This window comes from Ursus arctos, unplaced genomic scaffold, assembly GCF_023065955.2.
Source record: "Ursus arctos isolate Adak ecotype North America unplaced genomic scaffold, UrsArc2.0 scaffold_16, whole genome shotgun sequence".
Classification (NCBI taxonomy): domain Eukaryota; kingdom Metazoa; phylum Chordata; class Mammalia; order Carnivora; family Ursidae; genus Ursus; species Ursus arctos.
This window is the reverse complement of record NW_026622830.1, coordinates 10209214-10233573: the sequence shown is the minus strand read 5'-3', so window position 1 is coordinate 10233573 and position 24360 is coordinate 10209214. Positions and strand designations below refer to the sequence as shown.

At 50.6% G+C, this 24360-nt stretch overlaps 1 protein-coding gene and 1 long non-coding RNA gene across 8 annotated transcripts in view; both read right to left on the bottom strand.

Annotated features, from left to right (window-relative positions):
* NFATC2 (nuclear factor of activated T cells 2) overlaps positions 1–24360 on the bottom strand; it is a 150691-nt gene that overhangs the window by 62970 nt on the left and 63361 nt on the right. For all 7 annotated transcript variants that reach the window (XM_044385903.3, XM_044385904.3, XM_026503746.4 and 4 more), the window contains exons 4-5: positions 10778–10980; positions 9614–9786 (exon numbers count right to left, since the gene is read on the bottom strand). In XM_044385903.3, coding sequence (XP_044241838.2) covers positions 9614–9786; positions 10778–10980 — 376 coding nt within the window. The remainder of the gene's footprint in view (positions 1–9613; positions 9787–10777; positions 10981–24360) is intronic.
* On the bottom strand, positions 79–7387 carry LOC125283116 (uncharacterized). The gene is made up of 2 exons (XR_007190674.2): positions 1681–7387; positions 79–945 (listed from the first exon to the last, which is right to left on the bottom strand). It is a non-coding gene; the product is annotated as an uncharacterized LOC125283116 (long non-coding RNA).

Sequence of the window (24360 nt, the reverse complement as noted above, 5' to 3'; positions counted from 1 at the left end):
TGCTAATTGCAAGGAGCCGGACGCAGAAGGACAACTATTCTGGGATCCCGCGGGTACAAACGGTTCAGCATGGGCGAATCCGGGAGATGGAAAACAGACCGCCCAGGGCCAAGGAGCATGCGGTTTCTTTTCGGGGGGATGGACAAGCTCTGGAACTAGACGGTGGTGGTGGTGGCCCCGCACCCCGAGTCCTCAGTACCACGGTGTTGTGCGCCGTAAAGTGGGTCAAATGGCACGTTTTGTGATGTGTATTTTATCTCAATAAGAAAAACGTCTAACATAAGACTAAAGCATTCAGCCAGCGCCTAGCCCACAGTAACCGTTCGAGAAACGACTCTTGAGCTCCGTCCTTCAAAACGCCACTCTTTCTTGCTTAGCCCTTTTCAGAACATTTTCTCATTTGTTGTCTTTTTAAAGCCTTCAGTGACAGCCCCACCGGAGCGAGGAAGATGCTATTAAGGCCGCCTTACAGGCAGGGGAACAGACCCTTGGCACTCAGTGCCCTCAAGGGGCAGCCCGGGTGCGGATGAGCCCCCGGCCCTCGCTCGGGGGATCCTTGCGTGGGGCTTCTCTAAGCCTGGTCCCCCCTCTGGACGCCGCAACGGTTCACAGACCCATCTCCCGGGCTGTTTCGAGGCTTCCATGGGAGAATTCACAAAAAGTGTATTTGGCTCAGTAAATCTCAGCCAGCAAGGTTACGGATGGATACTCGACCCTGCAGTTTCTCCGGCAGTTTCCATGCTGGAGGCGCGGGCTAGATGTCGCTGTCTTAGAGTCTGCATTTCACCCAATCTGTGCCCGCCACGTCCCGCGTGTCTACACGTGCTGCTGTGCTTGTCGCGGCTGTTCTTGGTGGATCCCGAACCAGAAACCAGATTTCTCAACCTCGACGGCCAGAGTTGCTCAAAGTAAGGCTCCCAGGTCCCCCGCAGCCGGATTACCTGGCTGGAGGAGGCACTTAATAAACTGCAGGTGCTCAGGCCACACCTCCCCCTCCTGCACCCAGCTCTCCCAGAATTCGCAATGGTCACAACCTTTCCAGGCAACTCGCTACACACATCTGTTTGAGCGCCAACTGTGACACTTAGGAGGCCACCTGAGGACAAGGGGACCTCCTCCAGGGGATGCCCCTGCATCCTCAGAGAGCCCAGAGGTAAAGCAAACAAATCCAATTAGCCTCTGAAAGAGGAACTGAAGAGAGGCAAACAGCAACCAAAATTACCCTCCTGGGGTCCACTTCCTCCTCTCTCTCTCTCTCTCTCTCTGATGCAACCTCTCACACCCAGGCTGCTCATTGGAGTGACACCATCCAGGACCCGTGAGAGGGCTGTCAGGAAGCCCGGGGTGCACCAACCCCCATCAGCCCCCCACTGCCTCTCATTCGGCTTTTTGACCCTTACAGATTCCAGACCATCCAAACCATCCACCCTGCACTGCTCTCCCCAAACCAGGGGCCGCCATTTTAAAGCCATCCTGAAGGCCGGGCTCTCCCTGTGGGTGAAGTCTAGACGCTCTGCTCCAGCAGAAGCTTCTAGGTGGCCCTCACCAAGAGACTTCCCCAGGCTTCCCCCGTGCCCCCAGGTTCTGGCCCTTCATAAAGGGGCCTGGGGCTCCTGGGTTTTATGAGCTCTGAATCAACAGGGCACTGTTGGTTTAACCAGTTCGGCTGTTTGCTCTTACCAGCAACAGTGGCTGATGGGGAGCAGAGCGGCCGCGGCTGGGGGAGTTCACACCGGCTCGGGGTCCTGCCGGTCGGCCCGAGTCAGCCTGGAAATGGGACATGACTGCTTGCCTCTCTCCAATTTGCCCCGTCATTGGGGTGTGTGGCCAAGAATTACGATCTACCCAAAAAACCTCAGGAGACAGGCAGGAGAGGCTGGTCAGAGAAATTTGATTCTGTGGAGTGGGTGGGTTCGGCTAATAATAGCGAGTAATTACAGCTGCATAGAGAGTGCCTCGGATTCCAGGCACCTCACATATATGTGTTTGTTGATATTACAAAACACACACAAGAAGGCAATTTAGGGTCGTGGATAAAAGGACACTGCCACGTGAGTGCCCGAGTTCAAAGCCCAGCTCGGTGTCTTCCGAGCTTCGGGACCTCGGGCCAGTCACTTCATCTCTCTGGGTCTCTCTTTTCTCATCTATAAAATGCGAATAATCATAGTGCCAACCTCATAGGGCTATTTGCAAATTAAATGAGTCAATGCATGGGAAGCGCATAGCATTTTGTCAGGCTCACTGAACTTTAGTTATTTTTACTGCTAAGCCTCATGAGACCGCTAAGCAAGAATTACTCCCATTTTGGAGCTGGGAGCACTGAGTCTCCCTGAGGAAAAGGGATATGCCTGAGAGCTCACAGCTAAGTGAGGCAGACAGGCAGGATTTGAACCTAGACTGTGGGATTCTATTACCCCGAGGGGCCCCTTTTCAGTAAAGGCTTTCCCAGTGGGAAAGCCGCCAGCCAGCCCAGGCAAGGGGGGCCGGGGCGGGGGGGCTCCCATCAGTCTCATCCTGGCCCGAGCACTGACCACCCCGGGCTGCAGCGCTGCAGCTGCTGTACTTCTCGTCTCTACAGCAGGCTGCCATCCTTGGCTGTGAGCCTGGCCCAGCTCAGAATACAGTGCTGACTCAGGCCTCGCCTGAGACCAGCCCCTTAGGCCCCCCAGCCCCTGCCCTGGTGATTCCCGGGTCTTCCCCGGGAAGTGGGAGGTGGGACAGCAATTCTCCCTGAGTGTGGGGTTCACCTCTGTGAGAGAGCTGTCAGCATTCACCCCGCGGGAGTGGGGTACGGTGTGCACAGATGGGCCTGCAGTGCACGTGACCACCTTCTACCTCCGGACCTCACGCGGCCTCAGCTTTCCCATAGGAAATATGGAGCAGTAACTTGTACCCTGCGGGGCCGGTAGATCTCATCTCACCGAACCCACAAAGCACCAGGGCCCCCGTGGGACCTATGATCTTTCTTTCTTGCTCAGATAATCACTCTCCCATTCCGCTGTGCTCATGGGCGGCCCCTTCAGAATATTCCCACGCATCTCCATATGACAAGGCCCTCCCCGAGGGCTGCACGACTCTCCACTGGACCGATGAGCTTTCTGGTCACTGAGGGACCCAGGCAGCCTGGACAGACAAAAGGACACGGGTGTCCTCTCCCCTCCGCCCCTCTCCTTGCCGGCCACGCGGCTGCAGTAAATCACGAAATGCTTCTCAACTTCAACCGGGGAGAACAGAAGCGCCAAGAGGGCAGCATCTCACGCCTCAAACGCTCACTGGCACAACAGGTCAATAAATCTTTCTGAATGAATGAATGGAGCAAGTCTCTAAGGGGAGCTCTGCGAGGCCATTAAGAGGCTGGAAACGAGCTGATACACGCGAGGGCCATGGGCACACCGCAAAATTTCAATCCGGGTGGTTTTACCTTCCCTGCCCCTGCACAACTAGCTCAGCGAGGGCCTTAACCTTCGGTCAGATAACCACATCAATCAGCAGAGAAGCCACCCCAGTCCTGGGCCCTCCCCCTAAACCCAGCTCCCCCGCACTCACCCCCCGGCCCACCCACTGCACCGGCCAGATAACCGGCCAGGTCCCTTCTCAGCAGCGGGCGTGAGCTGCTTGCTGCCAGCTCGCCCGAAACAATTAGTGTTTGTTACACCCCCACACCGGTCTGCTGCCGCCTGGGCTGTGGCCTCTTGGCAGTGACCCAGCGGCAGTCAGAGGTGTATGCAAGGCTGCTCTGCAGAGCCAGGGGAAGGGCGGCAAACAAGCCAGCGTGGGACACACCACGGGAGAGGCACTCGGGTTATCTGACTGCGATCTCAGCTGGCAGCTACTGTACGATCCACACACAGGCAGTTAACCCACACAAGGGCCAAGAGATAGGTACGACTGCTATTCCCATTTTACAGAGGAGGAAACTGAGGCACGGAGTGTTGAGGAACTTCCTGGGACTACATAGCCACTAAGTGGCAGAGGCAGGATGTGAACCCAGGCCCAGACCTCACCACCACCTGAAACTGCTTCTCCCCATCATGTAGGTTTCTGGTTGTTTCTGAAATGTGGCTTCTTGGTCATGCCTTAGAAGTCTCCTTGGAAAGCAGGGGCTGACAAAGGCCTGGCCTACCCAACCTCTGCCCAATGCCCAAATTTCACCCCAGATTTACTGCTACAGCAGCTCAGGGAAGAACATCTATTGCTGTGGGTGGGAGCACACCCAGAAGCCTCTGAGGGTTGCTGAGCTGTTCTCTCGGTTTATGTGAGAGGATGCCAGTTTTGGGGTTCTGGCCCAAATTAATCTGTCACCCGTGATGTAACTCCATCTTGGTGTCCTGAGATCCAGCACGATGTGGATGTCACCACTGGTATGGTCCCTTACTAGTTGTGTGACCATAGGCAATTTATTCAACTCCTCTGTGTTTTAGTTTTCCCAGCTGTGAAATGGGAACAGACACTGAGCTCACAGTGTTTTTGATGCTTCACAGCAACATGGAAAGTGCTGGACTCACAGCAGGTGACCGATAATTGTTTCTCTTCCTTTACCCCTTCCCTGCCAGGTCCCTGTTGTCTCCTTTCTTCCTTCATTTAGTTTTCGAGTATTTATTAACACCTACTGTGTACCAGGCACTGTGCCGAACAACTTTGAAAATATAGATCCCATCACGTCAGTCTGCTACTTAGAACTCCAGGCTTCCCATTTCACTTGGAATGAAATCTGAGTCCCCAGCTTCATCTCAGAGCTCTCCTGACCCCTATTCACTCCGTAAGCCTCCCCAGCTGCCCTTCTGTTCCCTGAAAACCCGGAGCTTATCCCTGCCTCAGGGCCCTTGCACCTACTGTGTCCTTCAGCTGGGCCATGCTCCCCCACCACTCAGGCCCAGGTTAATGTGCCACCTCTTTCAAGAGGTCTACCCTGATCAGCACAGCCAAGGCTGCTGCTACCCTCCCCCAAGTCACCAACACATGGTCCTTATTATTTTCATCACCATGCTTAGCTGTTTGAAATGATGGTTTTCATTACTTGTTTATTGTTGGTTTTCCCCACTAGAATGTGACCTCCACGAGGGCCGAGACTTTGTTTTGATCCGTGTTTTATCCCCAGTGCCTAGAACAGTGTATCATGCACTCCAAATATATTTCTAAGTGGAAAAGTCCGCGTTAAGAAGCCCATAGGAATTACGTGTGTCCTCTCGGCTTCTGGCAGAAGCAGGTGGACAAGTTAAGCATCTTTGCTTTCATGAAGCAAATGAGGGAATATGCCAGGCTGGTCCCACTGATTCTAAGGACTTTCGCGAAGCAATGCTGCGCGATCGCCCACCTCCCAAGCCAGACCTAGGACAGTGAAGTGGAGCGGTGCAAGAATATTGATGAGGGAAGGAACACAGTTGGGATTTCCAAGCTCTTGCTTGCAGAAAATGGCATGTGAAACAAGCAGATTTCCAGACGGTGAACACTGGACCTCGACCGTACCTCACACCATACACAAAAATTAGCCCGAGATGGAGTGTATCCCTACACCTAAAAGTCAGAATCAAAAAGCTTCTGGACGAAAACACAAGAGAATATCTTTGCTTCCTTCAGAAAGGTAGAGAGATTTGTTGAGGGAATACAAAGAGCACTAACCCCAAAGGAAAAGAGAATGATAAATTAGGACTTCATCAAAATAAAATATCGATGCCTGTAAGAAGACACAAATAAGAAAATAAAAAGGCAAGCCATGGACTGGGGAAAATATTCACAGTACATACATCTGACAAAAGTCTCCTACCCACAATACTCAAACAACTGCTGCATATTAACAATAAAAATCTGAGTAACCCAATAGAAAATGGGCAAAAGCTTTGAACAGACACTTCACCAAGGAAGACATGGAAACAGCCAAGAATTGCACAAACTGGAGCTCAGCATCCTGAGTCACTAGGGAAATGCAAATTCTGCACAAGGGGGGACACTGCCGGCTCCCCGGCATGACTACCAGCAGAGAGACTGGCAACATCAACCATCGGGAGCAGGAGCACATGGAACCCCCATGCACTCGTGCACAGAGTATAAAATGATCTAGGAATTGGAACACATATCCTTTCCCCACGAAGGAGCAATTCCATTCCCAGGTATGTACCCGGGAGCAGTGAAAGCATTTGTCCACAAAACACTTGGAACGAGAAGGTTCACGGCAGCCTTCTCCACAGCACCCGAACCCCGCCAACAAGCCAGATGTCTGTCAATCATTACAGTCACACAACTGCATAGTGTTCGGCGAGAAAAAGGAATAGACTCTCGAGTCACATTGTAATAGCAATGGATCTCAAAACCACCGCGTGGAGCAAAAGCAGCCAGGCGCAAGAGTACACGCTGTACGATTCCATTACGTGAAGTTCCAGAACCGGCAAATGTGTGGGACCGGGGAGGAGCCACTGGCTGACAGGGAACGAGGGCCCTTCCAGAAAGGAAGGAAATGTCCTGTGTCTCGTTTCGAGCCGTGGTCACACAGGTATGGTGAATTGTCCAAAATCCCTCAGCTGAAGACACGAAGTCTGCACGATTTATTCTATCTTAATTAGACCTCAGTAAAACCCAGTTAAGTCACAAAAAGGGAGAAACTGAAAAAGAGCTCGTGAGAAAATCCGCATGCCAGGCCCCCTCATATACCCACTCCCCCAGGCCCTGCAAAAGGAGCGGAGCGAATTTCCATTCTGCGCTGGGAGTGGGCAGGACTTGGTGGAAAACTGCTTTCGGTGTTTTCGGGAACTCAGTGAACAGAGAAGGCCCCTTGGCAGGGCAGGGAGAAAACCCACGGGAAGGTTCTCATGGGACAAGACCTCTGCACCTATGGACAAGACCCCTTCCCCACCCCCTCCCACCCCCATCTCCTCACTGCCTTTCTCTCCTGCTGGGCAGCCTGAAGATGCCTGTTTTCACTACTTTTTTTTTTTTTTTTTTAAACAAACATTCTAGAGATAGTTGCTGTGCCAGACCCTGGCTGACACCCTCTGGTCTCCGTCCTTACATGAGAGAGACTGACAAGTAAATTGGGTTGTCAGCAGAGAGCGGTCCCTAAGGACCATATAGTAAGTCCATCAGCCAATAAATACATATAGAACGATCCGGCAGCAGTCTAGGCAAATAGAACAAAGAAGGGGATAAACATGACAGCAGATTCTGAGTGACAGAGAGCGAGCGAGCGAGGAGCAATTGGTGGTTCAGTCTGGTACTGCAAGAAACGGTGGTGTTCTAGAAACCCTAAGAAGGTGTTTCACAGGGGCGCCTGGGTGGCACAGCGGTTAAGCGTCTGCCTTTGGCTCAGGGCGTGATCCCGGCATTATGGGATCAAGCCCCACATCAGGCTCCTCTGCTATGAGCCTGCTTCTTCCTCTCCCACTCCCCCTGCTTGTGTTTCCTCTCTTGCTGGCTGTCTCTATCTCTGTCGAATAAATAAATAAAATCTCAAAAAAAAAAAAAAAAAAGGTGTTTCACAGAACTAGAAAGCTGGAGACTCTGGCTCTGCTACCTACCGAGTCAAAACGAGTGAATCACTTTACCAAGAAAGTCTGTTTCCTTATCTGTCAAAAGGAGGTGGTTGAATCAGCCAAATGCAGAAAAAAAAAGCCTACATTCAAGATTCGAACAAGTTTATAACACCCTGGAGATCGTGCTGGAGATGCGTGCAGTTCAGTGCTGATCCTTAAAGTCTCTGATCAGCTGGAGATGCATTGACCTGAGCGGCCCAAAGATGGAGAGAAACAGGGGCTCTGGCATGTGGTCTCTCCTGAGACCTCCTGCTCCCCACCTTGCTAGAAACCACAGCCCCATCCTGTAGTGTGAGTCATTTGCCAGAAAGAAGAGACCTTATCTTCTCAAAATCCCCCAAATTACTGAGGAAGAGCCCGAGTTTCCTTCCCAAAACATCTCGAGATGTTCGAAACCAACATCGGAGTGGGGCAGCCACTGTGACTAGCGCTCAGAGGACAGGGGTGGGGTCTGCTGGGTAGAGGAGGGGAATTCCAATGTTTCTGAGATGACGTTTTTCAACACTGCTTTTCCCTTGTTGTCTGCTGTTGGGTCTTTCTCGTCTAACATTAGAGGAGAGATGCACCACCACGTTTAGCCTGATCCATATCAAGACTCGCAAGACTGGAAGAAATCATAGGGCCCCTTCGTCTTTTCCCGAAGACCAACCAAGACCAAGTTCTGGCTTCTCTCCCAACGAGGGCCCACGCTCTTTCCTCACCCTCTTCTAAACCTGGGGGCCAGTCTTCCTCAACCTTCTCTGCATAAGATATTCATGCATTTGCTTTACTCATTAATGTCTGATTAAGACTACCTCTGATTAATCAAAGCCACATGAAGGTTTCCTCTGATCCACACAGTATTTTGAATTTGTTGCTGTTTTGGTCTTTGTTTTTTTTTTTTTTTTTTTTTTTAATCAGGAGATTTTTGGTTTGTCTTCAAAAGTCAGAGGACTTGGCCACCTCTAGCCTACAAGCCCACGTGGACACACGGGCTGGGGTGGCCTAAAGGCAGACCCTGTAGGTGGGGAACGTGTCCTCCTGCTCCCTGGTCTCCACCACTCCCTACTGCCGCCCACCAAGCCACTCCACCCCTCCACAGGACCTCCCTGGCCTCCGTAGGCAAAGGATTTTTGTGACACAAAGTTAGGGTAAAGTGTCCAGTAAAAAGGAAGAAGAATCCTGAAACATAATTGAATACAGACCATGACTGTAACAACATAAAAAATACTCTTAGAAGACACGAAAAAATAATATGAACCGCTTTGGTTTCCGCAACAATGTTTACTTTTTTCTTCTTTATGCTTTGATAAACGATCTGTGAACTCTCAGACCTGGAGCAGACAGTAAGCTTTGCCATGTCTAACTGCAAAAACCAGCTACACACCTTGCCTCAAGCACCCGTGAATGAGCTCAAAGCAGCTTCTTCTTTCAAAGCCTGATGAGAACTGAGCCAGTTCCTGCTCGGGCCCGTCCACATGGCAGGCCTCGGCCACTGCACACTGGATCATTCTAAGATTCCTCTGCATCTTTGTTTGGGCATCTTTCCCTGTTCACATCCCAGCCCTGCTGGCACAAGTTAGCCAAGCCCTCAGCCCTCCCTCCCCTCCTGTGAAACGGGCATCACAGCACCAGCAGCTGCCAAAGACTGCTGTGAAGATTCCACGGGCTCTTGAGTGCTGAGCACTCAGCACTGTGACCAGCAGTCACCGCTCCAGAGGCGACAGCCACTGGGATACTCTTCTGAGTGAAAGGAGAGGCAAGGAAAAGAAAAGAGGGCACTGCGTACAGTAAACCCATGCCAACTAAATCTACCCTTTTAAGACCAAAACATTCAGACATTTCAAATCTTCTAAACAAAGCTGTAGGCTACTCATTAGCTGTATTATTTTTTAATTTCCTGTGAGACCACAAAACCTTCCACAAGTAAATAGAAGCAGAGAGAAACTGTTAAACGGGCTCTGCCTCTGGGCCCTTGGGTCCTCTTGCCCACCCCTCCCCCCCACTGACCCTCGTGAGTCCCGCGTCTTCTCGCGGGGCACCTTGCCCCGGGTGGAAGGTCACACAGAGCACACTTGGCAGAGGCCGACCCTGCCCAAAGCCCGACTTACAGCACTCGATGGGGTTCGACGCAGTCTGCAGGGAGACGATCCTCCCGCTGGACTCTGGAATGTGCACTCGGAACACCAGCCGCACCCGCGTGTTCTTCCGGCCGATGTCCGTCTCCCCTTTCCGCAGCTCAATGTCAGCGTTCCGAAGCTTCAGGATCCCCGCACAATCGATGCTGCCAGGAGGTGGAGAACCCCATTGAGAACTGACCATCTCGGTGAAGAGACAAGATCACCCACAAAACCACCTTGCTCGGTTCACCAAAGTAAGGCTACCGTCAGCGGCGGTCGTGGGGGGAGGGGACTGCCATCCGCTGATGAATATTTCAGCCAGGGGCTGATGCCCAGTCGGAGGTCAAACACGAACAAAGTCGCGAGAGAAATGCCCCCGTGAAATGACTGCTCTAGGGAGATGTTTCTCATGCCAATTTTTCTACTCTCAAATGTATCTGAAAAACTCAACTATGTAACTGGTAAAATTGATTACAGACTATTCAACAGATTAAGAATGGTGTATCAACATGAAGGCTCTTTAATGTGATAAATGCGCTGTGGTCACAAAAGACCGCATTCTTGCTCTGAGGAAATGCACAGACAGGCATCTAAAAGTAAAAAAAAAAAAAAAAAGTCACCATGTCCGCAACTCTCAGCTCGGGAAAATGCGAAAAGTGAAGGGAGTCATAAAGCGAGTGTGAAAAATGTTCGCGATGGGCAAATCTGAGTGAACAGCAGACAGGAGTTCCCTGTAAAAATTCTCATGGTTTGGAAGTCTGAGATTATTTTCTAATAAAGAGTATGTTTTAGCTCTAGTACACGGATGCAACGTCTCCCAGACTCTAGCTATATGCCTGTCGCCTTGTGAGTTGTGACCTTTCCGCATCCCTATTTAATCATTGTCTTTAGGCCAAATAAATTTTTAAATGTAAATAAATTTAGTCTCATCCCAAGTAACAATCCAAAGATGCGTAGGTATTCTTCCTCCTGATACGCATGAGAAGTACTCAGGTAGAGAACTTTTAAAATAGAAACTTTTTCAATGACTCTCTAAGGGTCCATCACAGAGTGGGAACCACCATCCACGGTTCCTTCCACCAACTCCAAATCCCTGCCACTTAGCCCCACTCACTTCCCCGTAAAGACCCACCACCCTTGGGCCCCAGCCCTTACGTCGCCCTCATGTTGTTTTTTGGCTCTAGAGGGATCTCCAGGACTTTGGTGTTGCCCACGATTTTCTCGTAGCTGGTGGTGGTGACGGTTTTGCCCGTGATCCGGTGCACCTGGTAGAAGGCATGGGGCTTGAGGATCCGCTCATCAGCTGTCCCAATGAAGATCTGAAGCCCCAGGGGCTTGTTTTCCATGTAGCCATGGAGCTGTGGGGGAGAAAACAAAATCAAATTATTATAGCACCTTTAGTATGCAGGGTGCTGGTGGGTGTTGTCCCACCAGGATCTGAGAAGCTCACGGGCAGCAGAAAGAGCACAGGATTGCTGCATCATCTGGAGGAATGGAGAACCCGAAATAACCTCGACGTCCAACCAGAAGGGCTGCTTAGATAAACTACAGAGATCCTCCCTAAAATGGAATGTTAAACAACCATGAGGAAGAATATAATAGACTAGAACTGCATTTATGAGGAAACAGCCAGAAACTGCCAGTGCTCAGTGTTGCCAGTAGGGTTGTGGGGAGAGTGTCACATGGTGGTGAGGACAGAAAATAATCAAGAAAGATAAACCAGAGCTCTTGACAATGGTTGCCTGAGAAGATCAGAAGAAGGAACTTACACTTTTTTACATGAATATATTCCAACCAACAAGTTACATTTTTTAATTAAAAAAAAAAAAAGCTAGGCAAAAGTACCATCTTCTGAGTCAAAAGAAAATTAAAGACTGTAGCAAAATGTGTGCAACATAGAAAAAGCAAAGGATTAGTACACAGAATATACAAAGAATGCCTACAAAATTCCTGGCCATCCTATTTAAAATTGAGTCTTACCCCCAGTGGGTAGAACTATCTCTTTCCTTCTTCTCTACCTCCTTTTCCTTCTTTTCATCCCATCTAACACTATTATATATTTCCTCAATTTCTTTTGCTTAGGTCTTTCTTTCTTTCTTTCTTTCTTGAGAGTGTGTGTGTGTGTGTGTGTGTGTGTACACATACATGTGCAAGGGAGGGGAGGGGCAGAGGGAGGGGGAAGAGAGAGCATCTTAAGCAGGCTCATGCCTGCTTGGAGCCCAGCATGGAGCCCAATATGGGGCTCAGTCTCACGACCCTGAGATCATGACCTGAGCCAAAATCAAGAATCGAACACTTAACCGACTGAACCACCCAGGTGCCCCCGGTCTTCCTCCTACAACTAGACTATCACCACTTCGAGGGCAGACTTGTCTATTCATTTTACTTGCCACAGCATCCCTAGCACCTAGATTACTGCTTGGCACATGGTAGGCATTCTGGTACACATTTGCTGAATGCATTTACAAAACGATCCAACAGAAAAATGAGCAAGAAGTTTGAACAGGCAATTCACAGAAAAACTAATGGCCATTAGCATGGAAAAGATGTTCAATCTGACTTATAAACAAGAAAATTCAAATTACATAACTATGGGATACCATTTTTCACCTGTTAGATTGGCATACGTGTTGGTATTTGATAAAATCATGTGTTTTAGAGACTTACGGACACAAAAGGCATGCTGACGCAGTTCATAGGAACATAACCCGGTATAACTATTTTGTGAAATTTTTTTTAAAGATTTTATTTTTGAGTAATCTCTACCCAACATGGGGCTGGAACTCACAATCCCGAGATCAAGAGTTCTGTGCTCTACCAACTGAGCCAGCCAGGTGCCCCTTATAGAGTATTATGAAGCTATTAAAATTAAAAATACATATTCCCTCTGACCTGGTAATTCCATTTCTCACTGTGTACCCTAAAAGAAATATTGTGCATTCAGGAGACACACACAAAAATGTTTACTAAAACAAATGGAGTAATAAACAATTAATTACAGCAACAGCTTCTAAGTGATATGAAATGTCCAGGCAATGAAATACTATAGCAATTAAACCAAACCAAACCAAACCAAACCAAACAAAAAAACAGTAGAGATCAATGAACTGACCCAGAAAGATCTAAGACTACTGAAAGAGAAGACAACTTGCAGAAAAACAGGTACTGCATGATACAACTTATTATTTTTTTTTAATGCTGGATGCTTGGAATCTATCCACTGATACAGATAGAAACACAAGAGGAAAGGTGCAGAAGGGTGTACCCCAAAGTGACCACACCACGGGCACTTCTAGGGATGGAGGAGGAGATCAAGGTTAAGAAGGTGGTCAGAGAAGACTCCCACTTGATTCACAATGAAGAATCGATGCCTAGAAATGTCTGAGATGTAACACTGGTTTCATATATATAATAACAAAAGAAAAAGAGGACCAGGCTGAGACTTTGAAGATGGTGTCCTGTCTTGCCACTCCCCAGCTGAGAAACACCGTTCCTTCCTTGGCAAATTGCGAGGGGCTTTGTGGCAGGTGACAGCTCCCTAAACCCTACCCTTCTCTGCGGGTCTACAGAACTAGGCTCTGCAGCCAACTGCCAGAAAACAAAGGTTCCAGGGCAATGGAGGATGACACATAGTCTAGAACCGTGCGGGCCAGTACCATCAATACAAAAATTAAAGAAAATGGAAAATCCAGTTTCTCAGTCATGCTAGCCACATTTCAGGCACTCAGAAGCCACAGATGGCGAGCGGCCACTGTCGTGGACAGCACAGATAAAACCATTTCCATCATCAAGTTCTACCGGACAACACAGAGGTATGACGTTCTCTTGTGCCCTTCCGAAAACCATACAGAGACAGGTTGGGAGTGGAGAAGAGCCAGATGACGCCTTTTTTTAAAACCTGCCAGGTGGACACCCACAGCATTTACATGTCTGATACACACCCAAGAGGCACCCTGGGGCCAAGATGGAAATTCTAGTCAGAGCCTCTTATCTCCCCCCCACCCCCCGCCCCAGGCAAAACGAAGAACAGGGGACTGTTCTCCTGCAAAAATCAAAGCAGGAAGCTCAGAGTTGAGATTTTGTTTTTGTTGGTTTTGCTTTGCATTTGGACCCGAGATAAATAGATGTCCTCACCATCTCTCCAGGAGGTGGTAAACAGAGTTATCACCCAGTGTAGAGAAAAGTAGGCTGGAGAGATAGTAAGCCTGGCTGGTCTCTGGTTCCTTCCTCTTCCCCAGGACAGAGGCGCAGAAATTGCAGCCGGGCTGTACTTACGGTGAAGAGCCAGGTGACAAAACTCGTCACATCCCTACGGCTCTACCTGAATCCAGCCATTTCCAGGTCTTCCCCTGCGGCCACACCTACCCCAACACCACTGCCTCTCCCCGGAGCAACCATCACTGCCCCCTAACTGGCCTCTTGCTGGCCTTTCACAGAAGAGCCCAATAATGTTTAAAAAAAAAAAATGCAAATCAGACCCAGACATTCTGCTGCTTACAACTCTCCAAAGACTTCCTGTGGCCTTAGAATAAAATCCAGACTTGGTCCCAGGGTCGCTGAGGCTTCCACCAGCCCAGCGGCTCGCTTCTTTCCCCACCCCGTTAGGTCCCTGCCAAAACCAACCACCTTCTGCTCCCTGCGCACACGGAGCCCTCTCCAGCCGCAGGGCTTCTGCGCAGCCCCCTTCTCTGCCTACGATGCTCTCCCGCTGGTACATTTTGTTTTCAGGTACCTTCTGGTCTTTCCCGAACCACACCCAACGCCGCAGCCAGCTTCCTCGGCCTTGCAAGAGCCACTTGTTAAAATTTTTAGAAATTTTAAGAGCCAGTTGCCACTTTGGTAACCGGAAGTCAGCCACAGTGGGGAATATTTATACCCCGAAAATTGGCAAATGCTACACATCGGGGCTCTTTTTTCCTCCAGAAAATCAGACATTTCATGTTCTGGAGCACGCCTCTGGCATAGTGACTGCATGCCCGTCTGAAATGTTCTTGTTTCGTTAGTTGTTTGTTTGCTTAGCACCTCTCTCTCCCACTTGAACACGAGGTCCAAGAACCTTGGTAGCAGGAACCTTGTTTATTTTGTTCGGTGTGATCGATAAACATATGCGTTCCCGGTCACCAGCAAGGACAACGCAGCAGCCAAGCGCACGCGTCCCGCAGACCCGGCACCACACTGCAGCTCCGTGCGGGATGGGCCCACCGACGCCAGCGAAGGGCAGGCGACCTGTCCAGTAACATGGCTAGGATAGGGCCGAGGTAGGATGTGCATTCCAGGCTCTCGGACCACCCCCCACCCCCCACCCCCTGCCCCCACCGAAGTGACACCCGCTCTGCTCTGGGATCTAGGAAGACAGGTCAGAAATGCAGCTCAGGTGCTCAAAGGAAACACGAGTAAGTGTTCAATTGTGAGATCAAGCATGTTCTTCCTGCTCAACAAGGGGTGTTGGGGGCGGGGGATGGAGAGAAAGACAGGCATCAGAAATCAACACAAGAAGAAAGGATCTCACGCTCGGTCAGACAGCTGCATTTCCATCCCGGCTCTTTGGCTCTTTGCTTCTGCAGACCCTGGGACTGTGGCCCCGGGGCTCCTCCCTTCTGAGTTTCAGATGCTCACGTAAAACAGGGATATCACCTCCTACTCCCCGGGGCTCTTTCGAAGGCTTAATAAGATGCTTTTGCAGGGCCCCAAAGGAGAGCTCCCAGTAAGTGCCCATGAACAGAGACTTTTCCTTGCCATCAGAGGATGACATGAATCAAAACACGGAGGTGATACTACAGAACTGAATGGAAAGGTGAAGAATGAATGTGAAAGACTAGCAAAGTGAAAAATGACCCGAAACGGGCTTGTGGGTGGCAAACCCAGGCACTAATACCAGGCTTCTCTGCGGGCTGGCTAACAGCCGCTCTGACATGGAGCTCTGGAAGGAGGTGGGGCCCAGCGAAGAAACCTCACCATCTTGCAAGAAATGCAAAAGAACACTTCCCCTCCCCCCTCCCCTCCCAGAGAAGATGGTAGAGGGTGCCCAGAGCCCTGACTGCGTGGCGTGCTCTTTCTGGAGAGCCTTGCCAGCCACCTGGAGAGCTGGTAAAGGAGAGCATGGAGCCATTTACTTGCTTCTCCAAAAGCCGAGGGATTTCAGTCTTGTGAAAAGAACTTCATGTCTCGGGATGGCCTGATTGACCCTTGAGGTCCCATATGCCCTGTTGTCCCCATTTTAGGGAGACTTTGGTCTCGAGGCCTCTTTCTAGGCTTCTCCAAAGGTAAGATCTCTCCCGGGGCCTGAGCCAGCAAAGTCACCTTCCCACCTTAGCAGACACCTGCTGCAAACCCAGAAGTGTAAGGTTATCTGGTCTCCAAAGCACAAGAGGCTCTGCTTCCTGCAGCCGAGATGAGAGCGAAAGTTCTGCTTCTTGTCATTTCCCAGGCGGGTGACAGGGTTCCAGGAAGAAGGGGTGTTTCCAGTGCACACTGTGAGGTTTGCTACTTGAGTAGGGAGTGGCAGACTGATTTAATCTGCACAGCAGGAGAGCTGAGTTACTCCTTTTTTGGATGAGAAAGCTGAGGCTCACCAGGATTAGGGGCCCTGTTCAAGACCCCACTGCTCCGAAGCCAGGGGGGGGGGAGCCCCAAGGATGTGGCCCTTCTGGCTTCCTCTGCGTCACCGCTGACTCGGAAAAAGGCCAACTCTCCTGGAATCTGGTGGAGGCATCTTAAGACACACAGGTGCATCCTGCCAGCTCAGCAAAAAGAATCCAGAGGTGAACATGGGCTTCACACCTCGAAGACCTACGGTTTCACGGGGAAGGCTCATCAGAGCCCCCCACTCCCAGATTCAAGCTTTGCCCGCTCGCAACATCAGCTTAACCGCTCTGGCGGACAGATACGAAGGGCATCGATCTTTGTTGGTATGAATTTTATACCAAGACAAAGGGAAAGTGAGTACAGGTTCATTCGTTGTAGGGTAAAAAGATGAGACCCCAAAAAAGTATAAATTATAAAGAGAATACTCTCTCAGGGGTGCCTGGGTGGCTCAGTCGTTTAACATCTGCCTTTGGCTCAGGGCATGATCCCAGCGTTATGGGATCGAGCCCCACATCAGGCTCCTCCGCTATGAGCCTGCTTCTTCCTCTCCCACTCCCCCTGCTTGTGTTCCCTCTCTCGCTGGCTGGCTCTCTCTGTCAAATAAATAAATCAAATCTTAAAAAAAAAAAAAAGAATACTCTCTCAAAATAAGTAAGCATTTTAGTGTATTCCTTCCAGACTTTTCTTCTAGGCACACAGATCTGGGATTCTACTTTACATCTTGTTTCCACTTAACAATACAGTGTGACCATTTCCCCTTGTCATTGAAACTTGTTTCATGAGACAATCTCAGATGACAGCACAGTATCTCCAGGGCTCAGACTAGCAAGGCCGCTCAGGTGCCTGGGCACCTGATCACGTGATTTAAGGAGGCACGGGCTCTCAGGATTGTCTAAGTGCAAGGTAGGCCCCGGGGAGTGAGCGCTGCCTTAAATTTCGCCCCCCTCCTGCCTCTCTCGCCTCAGGCTGGGTCCTGGCCCTGGCGTTTCCATCCCCTGTGTGGGCTACAGCTTTAACCCCTACGGTCGGGCATTTAAGTTGTTCAAACTTCCCCCATGATAAACACTGCAATGAAAACTCATAAATGACATTTCCTTGAAAACGATTTTTCTATCAACTCAGCTCAGAGCTTTTTAAATACTCGCAGATGGACGAGACTGCCACCAAGTCCAAAATGTGGGATTGATTTTCACACTGGCCACTGGCCAAAGAAACTGTTTTGAATTGTGCTAAAATCAAACTTTAACAATGTTAAGTAGCATTTTTTTGTTGTTGTTGAATTTGGAATATTAGGAAATTGGTATCGCCCTCAAAGACTTCACTCTGAAGGAAGAGAAAAGCCCATCAGGGTGTTTTCTTGCGATTCCCAATTGCCACATGGCACGTGGGGAGAAGATTTCTACAGATACGCATGGATCCCAAACTCTGCCTTTAGTTTTGGATGCAGAAACTGCAGCGCATACCTGCCACCCCAACCCCCCATCCACACACACAGACACACGCACACACAGACGCACCGAGACTCACACATACAGATACACAGATCCGCGCACTCACATATACACACTCACACACAGACTCTCACACACCGACACACTCACCCCAAGGAAACTCGACCATGATTTTACTCTCTCCTCAGGCATCCCAACAAGCATTACATACCCATCTAGTGAGCACATATGAGTAACTTCACTAGAACTGCTAATTCTTGAGATCTCCGTCTCACCCCCATACGGGCTCCATCTCAAAGTCCTGTCAATTCCATGTCCTAAAGCGCACTCCCACCCGCCACCTTCCCTCCCTCCATTGCCTGCCCCCCTCATCCAAACTACCACCTTCCCCTCCAGCCCTCACCCCCCCACTCCCCACCCTGCAGCCAGGATGACCTTTTAGAAACTTCAGTTGGCCATCAGTGGCTCCCAGTCCCTCTGGCTGCAATGCCATGCATGGCCCGGCCCCTCCCCACAGTGTACCCCTCCCACCCCCGCCCCTTGTGAGGTCTTCCCTACCTCTGATCATCAAGAACAATATCCCGCCACCCCCCCACGCCCGCCTTTGTCCTCATTAACTCCTGGTCACACTGCAGAGCGTGGCTCAAATCTTATTTCCCACCAAGTCTTTCCTTGCTCCCCGGGGGGGGGGGGGGGGGGGGGGGCAGGGCCTCAGGAACACTCTCCTTTGTTGCCTTCACCATCACTACCAGATCTAATGCGTTGCCCGGTTAATTGCTGTCCCCTTCCATCCCCATAAAGTTCCCCGAACTATGCTACTGCCCTTTTACAGAAGAGGAAGCGAAGCGCAGAGGCGTGAGGTCCGCCGGCAAGCAAGCGGCAGAGCGGGAATTTGAATCCAGGTCTGACCTCCTTCATCTGCTCTGCGTGGACTGACACGAAAGGCAGGACAAGGTGCCACCCAGGTAGAGCGACCTGGTTGAAACAACTAAACCTACGTGTAGAGCCTGTGGAAAGAGGGTACGTGCAAACCAGTGGCAGGTAATTTTGCAGTTTTCAAAATTAAAAATGTATACCTCCTTTGATGAAGTAATTCTACGACTAGTGAGTGGGCTGTCCTGTGATGTCCTGGCAGACGTGCAGAAAAAACTAAGGACAAGGTTATTCCGTGCGGCACTCTTTAAAATAGCAAAAGATGGGGCCCACCAAAAGAGTACTGGTTAAGTCAGCAGTGATCTACGATGCAGTATAACGCTATTGCAGAAAAGAATGAGTACTCTAGGAACCAGCATGGCAGCTAATACGAATGGCACCCCCTGGCATTGTGCAGTGCACAACCTGGGCATACTAAGGAAGCTTTTAATATATGGAGATAAAATAATCTCCAAAATATACCGTAACAGTGAGAACAAATATATCTATTTGTGTTATGAAGCTGTGAGGGTGCAGAGTGTGTGGGTATCCAACAGTAAGATTTAAAATAAAATTAGACATCAGACCCTATTTTTAAAATGTCCATTGGATTTTTATCATTCCCAGGGAGAAGTTCTTCTGTCCCAGGAGCCCCTGGTTGTAGCTCCCCTGACCTATTATATTGATTACAATTCAACACAAAAATTATTTTCTGAATGTATACTGTAAAAAATAAGCAAAACATTCATTCAAAGAAAGAGACTGCCCCCCCCCACGCCGCTGCTTTTCTCTTCGTGAATCTTGACATTTCTTTTAAAGACCACAAGGAAGAAAAACAAAAGCAATGAAGGTACCAATATATGTCCAATCCCATCTCATCCTGCAAGAAAAGTAAAGACCCAGGACCCAGCCGTGGAAACCTCAAGAGTAGGAGGTCCAAGGTGGAAGCCTTCAGCAAAGGAAGAGGCAGGAAGAAGTGCCCGCAGGCTCCCTTCGAGCTCAGGGTATGGGGCCTACAACCAAGAGAGAAGCAAACCACACACCACATCCAGTCGAGCAGCAAGTCTTGGTGACTCAACGTTCAAAATCCATCCAAAACCTGACTGCTTTTCACAAGCCCTATCACCGCCACTCCGGTCTGAGTTTCTACCATCTCCTGCCTGGACTAGTGCAGTAGACTCCTTCTGGTCTCCCTGCTTCCATCCTCCTTCCCCCTCCCCCCCTCCCCCTCCACACAGTCTTCTCCACATAGCAGCTAGAATGATCTATACAATTTTTTAAGTTAGAGATCTTGTTCCTTTGCTCAACCTGCCCCCACCCCACTCTCCCCTCTCCCCCCAACCCTCACAGCAAACATCTTACTCAGATCAGAAAGCCAATGCCTTTTACATGACTCAGAAGATCCTATATGATCTGGTCCCCTCTTCATCATCTCCAGCCCATCATCCTCCCTCCCTCCCTCTGCTCCAGCCACCCCGGCCCTGTTGTCCTCAACCAGGCCAGGCACAAGCCAGGCACCCTCCTGCCTCGGGGTGCTTGGAATGTTTACCCTCCCTCTGCTTGGAATGTTCTTCCCCCAAATCCACAGGGCTCACCCCTCTCTTCATTTAACCTCTCCTCAGAGGACTCCTCCTTCCCCAACCGCCCATCCCAACGTGGCACCCTATACCCTTCCCGCACCTCATTCACCCACCCTGCTCTATGTTACATCAGCCGTTTATCACGACCTGACACTGCACCATGTATTTATTTGCTGGTTTCTCCCTTCTCCACCTAGAGCAACCCCCCTGACCTTGGTCACCGAGGCATCTCTAGCGCCTACAAGGCCATGCGGTGCTCAACGCATGAGCAACCCTCGAAGGAACGAGAGCCCAAAGGGAGGGGTCTGAGTGGCTGCAATCCCCCCAGACCATCCCCTTCCCCTCTGCTGCCCACACTGCCTCCCCTCCAGCTCACACGCTCTTCCTGGCCAGAGCGACCGTTGCGTCCTGCTCAGCGTGGGCAGGACTCAGCTGGTTGGACGGCCGGTCCCTGGGCTGCTGTCTCCCAAGCAGAGGGGGCAGCATCGCCAGCGTGTGATGCAAAAGGAGTGCCACGTCTGCTTTTGGACCCCAGCTGGGACGCCCCCAGCCGGACCTGTCTTCGGCGGGCAGGAGACATCTGTGACCAGCAAAGTCCAGATGCCCCGGGGTAGGGCCACGTTTTGAAATCACACGGTGATTTCTCTCCAGAGAAGGAGAATTAGACATTTTGCACAGGCTTGAAAACAAAACAAGACGGTCTCTCTCAGGATTCTAAATTAAGAATCGTCATTCTATATTTCTCACATCACTGGAAATTAAAAACAGATCTATCTACCGCACAGCAAACACGCTGCCCGAAGAGAGGCCCGATGGCCTGAAACATGCTAAATTTGTTTCCAATTACCATGTCCACACTGGAAACCGTGAGGAAGCCATAGACAGATCAGAGGCGAGGCACGTTAGCGGCTGGGATTCCAGACCAAACGTATGTCTCCCCCCAGCACCTCCAGGGGTCTCTGAACAAAGGAACTGGACCCTTTTGCCCCCTCCCCTCGCCTGTCAGGGGCTAGAGACACCTGCTTTCCCCTCTCGGGTCCCACTCACCCCCCTTTCCTCTCAACCCCCAGCCTCCGGTCCACTCAACAGAACCGGCAGCCTGGCCGTGGCTCCCCACCAGCATCCCTATCCTGACCAACTATCTCTCTGGGCCAAGGAGTGACTGAGTCATAGAGGAGAGGAGTCTGGAAGGCCTGGATTAAAATATGCAAGCCCTTCTTTGAGTCAACCTTTGGATGGAGTTTGGGGTTTTTTGTTTTTTTTAAGAAGCCAAACAAGTACTTTTCAGGTCTTCCTTCTGTGCTACCACCTGAGTGGGGCCACCGTACGGCGGAGGGCTGCGAACCCGGGGGCCGGACCGTCTGGGGTCATGTCCCAGCACTGGCACTTCCTCTGTCACGGCAGGGGACTCACGGACTGCTCCGGGCCTCAGTGTCTTCATCTGTAAGTGGGACTAAGGACTCGACACGCCTCCCTGGGCTGTTGGAAGGATCAAGTGAATTTATGTCTAAAGCGTGCAGCAAGGGGCGCCTGGGTGGCACAGCGGTTAAGCGTCTGCCTTTGGCTCAGGGCATGATGGGATCGGGCCCCATATCAGGCTCCTCCGCTCGCTATGAGCCTGCTTCTTCCTCTCCTACTCCCCCTGCTTGTGTTCCCTCTCTCGCTGGCTGTCTCTATCTCTGTCAAATAAATAAATAAAATTTAAAAATAATAATAAAGCGTGCAGCAAGAATTCAATAAATATCTGTTTTTATTAATATTCTTCCACCAATAATGGCTGGGTGACTTTTGGTAAATTCCTCTTTTCTAGTTTCAGTCCTTGGAAAAAAATCATCTTGAAGGTTGTCTCTCAGCCCTAAAACGTAATGATCCTCAGCTATGTTTAGAATAAAAGCCAAACGCCTCATCACCGCCCACAGAACCCTGCCTGATCTGGCCTTTGCCCAGGTCACCAGCTTCACCTCCCCAACTCTGGTCCAGCCACATGGACCTCCCTGATGCTCCGTAAACAGGCTGAGTTTGCTCCTACCTCAGGCCCTTTGCACTAGCTGTTCCCTCAGCCTAGAACACCATCCCCACCCCCCAGATCTTCCCTTGGCTTGTTCTTCCCAATTCTTCAGGTCTCAGCCTAAATTCTAGGCCTTCTCAGAGCAGCCCGGCTAGAGTCGAGCCCCGGCCCTCACCCCACTGTCGCTCCATCGTAGCTTCCTGTTGATTTCCTTCCTGATAGCGATAAGTGTCACCTCATGCTTCTGCTTATTGTCTGCCCCCACCCCCGCACCGCCCACTGCTAGAATGAACGTCTGTTCATTACTGTGGCCCAGCACCTTGAGCAGTGCCTGGCATGTAGTAGACGTCCGATAAATATTTGCTGAGTAAATAACTGAATAGATTGATTCTCAGGCTCCTATGTGGCTCAACATATTGCCGGATGATTCATCCTCCAGTGACCCTGAAAGAGGAGGCTTATTCATGTCTGGAAGAGAAGCCCCACGTTTGGAGTCCGCCTAAATTCACTACCGTTTGAGCCAGTCTGCAGGAATGTGTCTCACCGTGAAAGAGACATATTACACCAGGCCAAGTCCACTGGAAGTCAAAGAGGAGACAAACTTGGGCTGGAAAAATGAAGTTTACAATGTCTTCTCCAGGCAGCATTCGGGGATCAGCCCAGGGAGAGACTGAGTCGAAAGTGCAGTGACTTGGCAGCCTCGTGGAGATGGTGAGGGAAAAGTGAGGCCCGGGCAATGCCCCCTGCTGCCTGTGTTCACCCGAAGACCAAACAAAAAGGGACGGCATGCTTCAAAAACATTTCTCCGCGTGTCTCTCACTCCAGGCACTGATATTGAGGAATAGGACACCTACTCTGCAGGTCACCTGGGCCCTGGGAGAAGCAGGGAATAGGAAGAAGATGGAGTCACCCTTGCAGGGGGCAATCAAGGACCCAAGGCAGCTCACGGCCATTCTGGCCATTCTGTGAACCTATCTGACCCTGACCAGTGGTACCCGACACGGCAGCATGCGAGCACCCCAAGGATACTGGGGCGAGAATCCCACCATGACGGCAGCCCCAGAGAACACTCTGATAAAACACCTCAAAGGAACCACAGTTCAGCTCTGCATAAATGTTCCGCCAAAGACAGGGACATCTGGGGGAAGCATCCGCTCTGGCCCCTCCTTTTTCACAGCAGCCAAAAGCTGAGAAAGAACGGTGGGGTGGGGAAAGGCAGACTCAAGAAATGCACGAGAGCCATCAGAGAGGGGAGCCATCCCCCATCCAATCTCACCCCTGCCCCCCTGCCCAAAGGCCACGCAGGTCTCTCTGGATCCAGACCAAGAGTTCTGAGTCACTTTTGCCACCAGGGGGAAAAGGGGAAGGCAGACGTGATGTGTACCTTTCCGTACTCTATTTTGGGATTTTAAGATCCAATTTCTTTCGTTTCAAAGGGTGGGTTTTTGGAGGGCCCCGCACAGCTCTGCTGCCCCGAACGCGGCGAGACAGCGGGGAGACTGCTGCCGGTGACCTGGGGAGAGGCGGGGCTCTCTGGCAGATCAACAAATCACATCATACAGGAACAAGGAGCCCGTTCTTGTGTGCAGCCGCACGGGGCCTGGCTTTCGTAACACGGTGGGAGACTGTGGGCCGATCTGCTCTGACTCATCTCTTTATAGAGCCAGCTCTTGTGCTCTTCATTCATTCGTGCACTCACCCGAGGGCCTCTCGGGGAAGGCATCAGGCGGACAGCCGTCCTGCAGGACAGTCACTACACACCCCTTTGAGTGAGGAATCAGGGACCCCTCTGGACAGACGGCAACATTTGGAATTATCATTGTCCCATAATTTATTTAAGATATGGGATAAAAAAAAGAAAAACGAAACAGCAACCACTGAATCAGGATTTCTCAGCCTCGGCATACGGACCAAGGCTGACTACTGATTGGGGAGCCAGATTTTTACCTGCCCTGTGCCCCAAAGGGTTTTCAGCAGCACCTCTGGCCTCCACCCACGAGATGCTGGTAACCTACACCCTCCAGCCGCCCAGTTGGGATGACCAAAAACATCTCTGGACATGGTCAAATGTCCCCTGAGGGATGAAATCACCCCACTGAGAACAGCTCTTCAATGACACGGACACTCGTGGAGGGGGGCTTTTCCTGCAGGAAACTTGTACTGGAATCCTATCCCTTGTCCATCAGAGAGTGCCACCCTTCC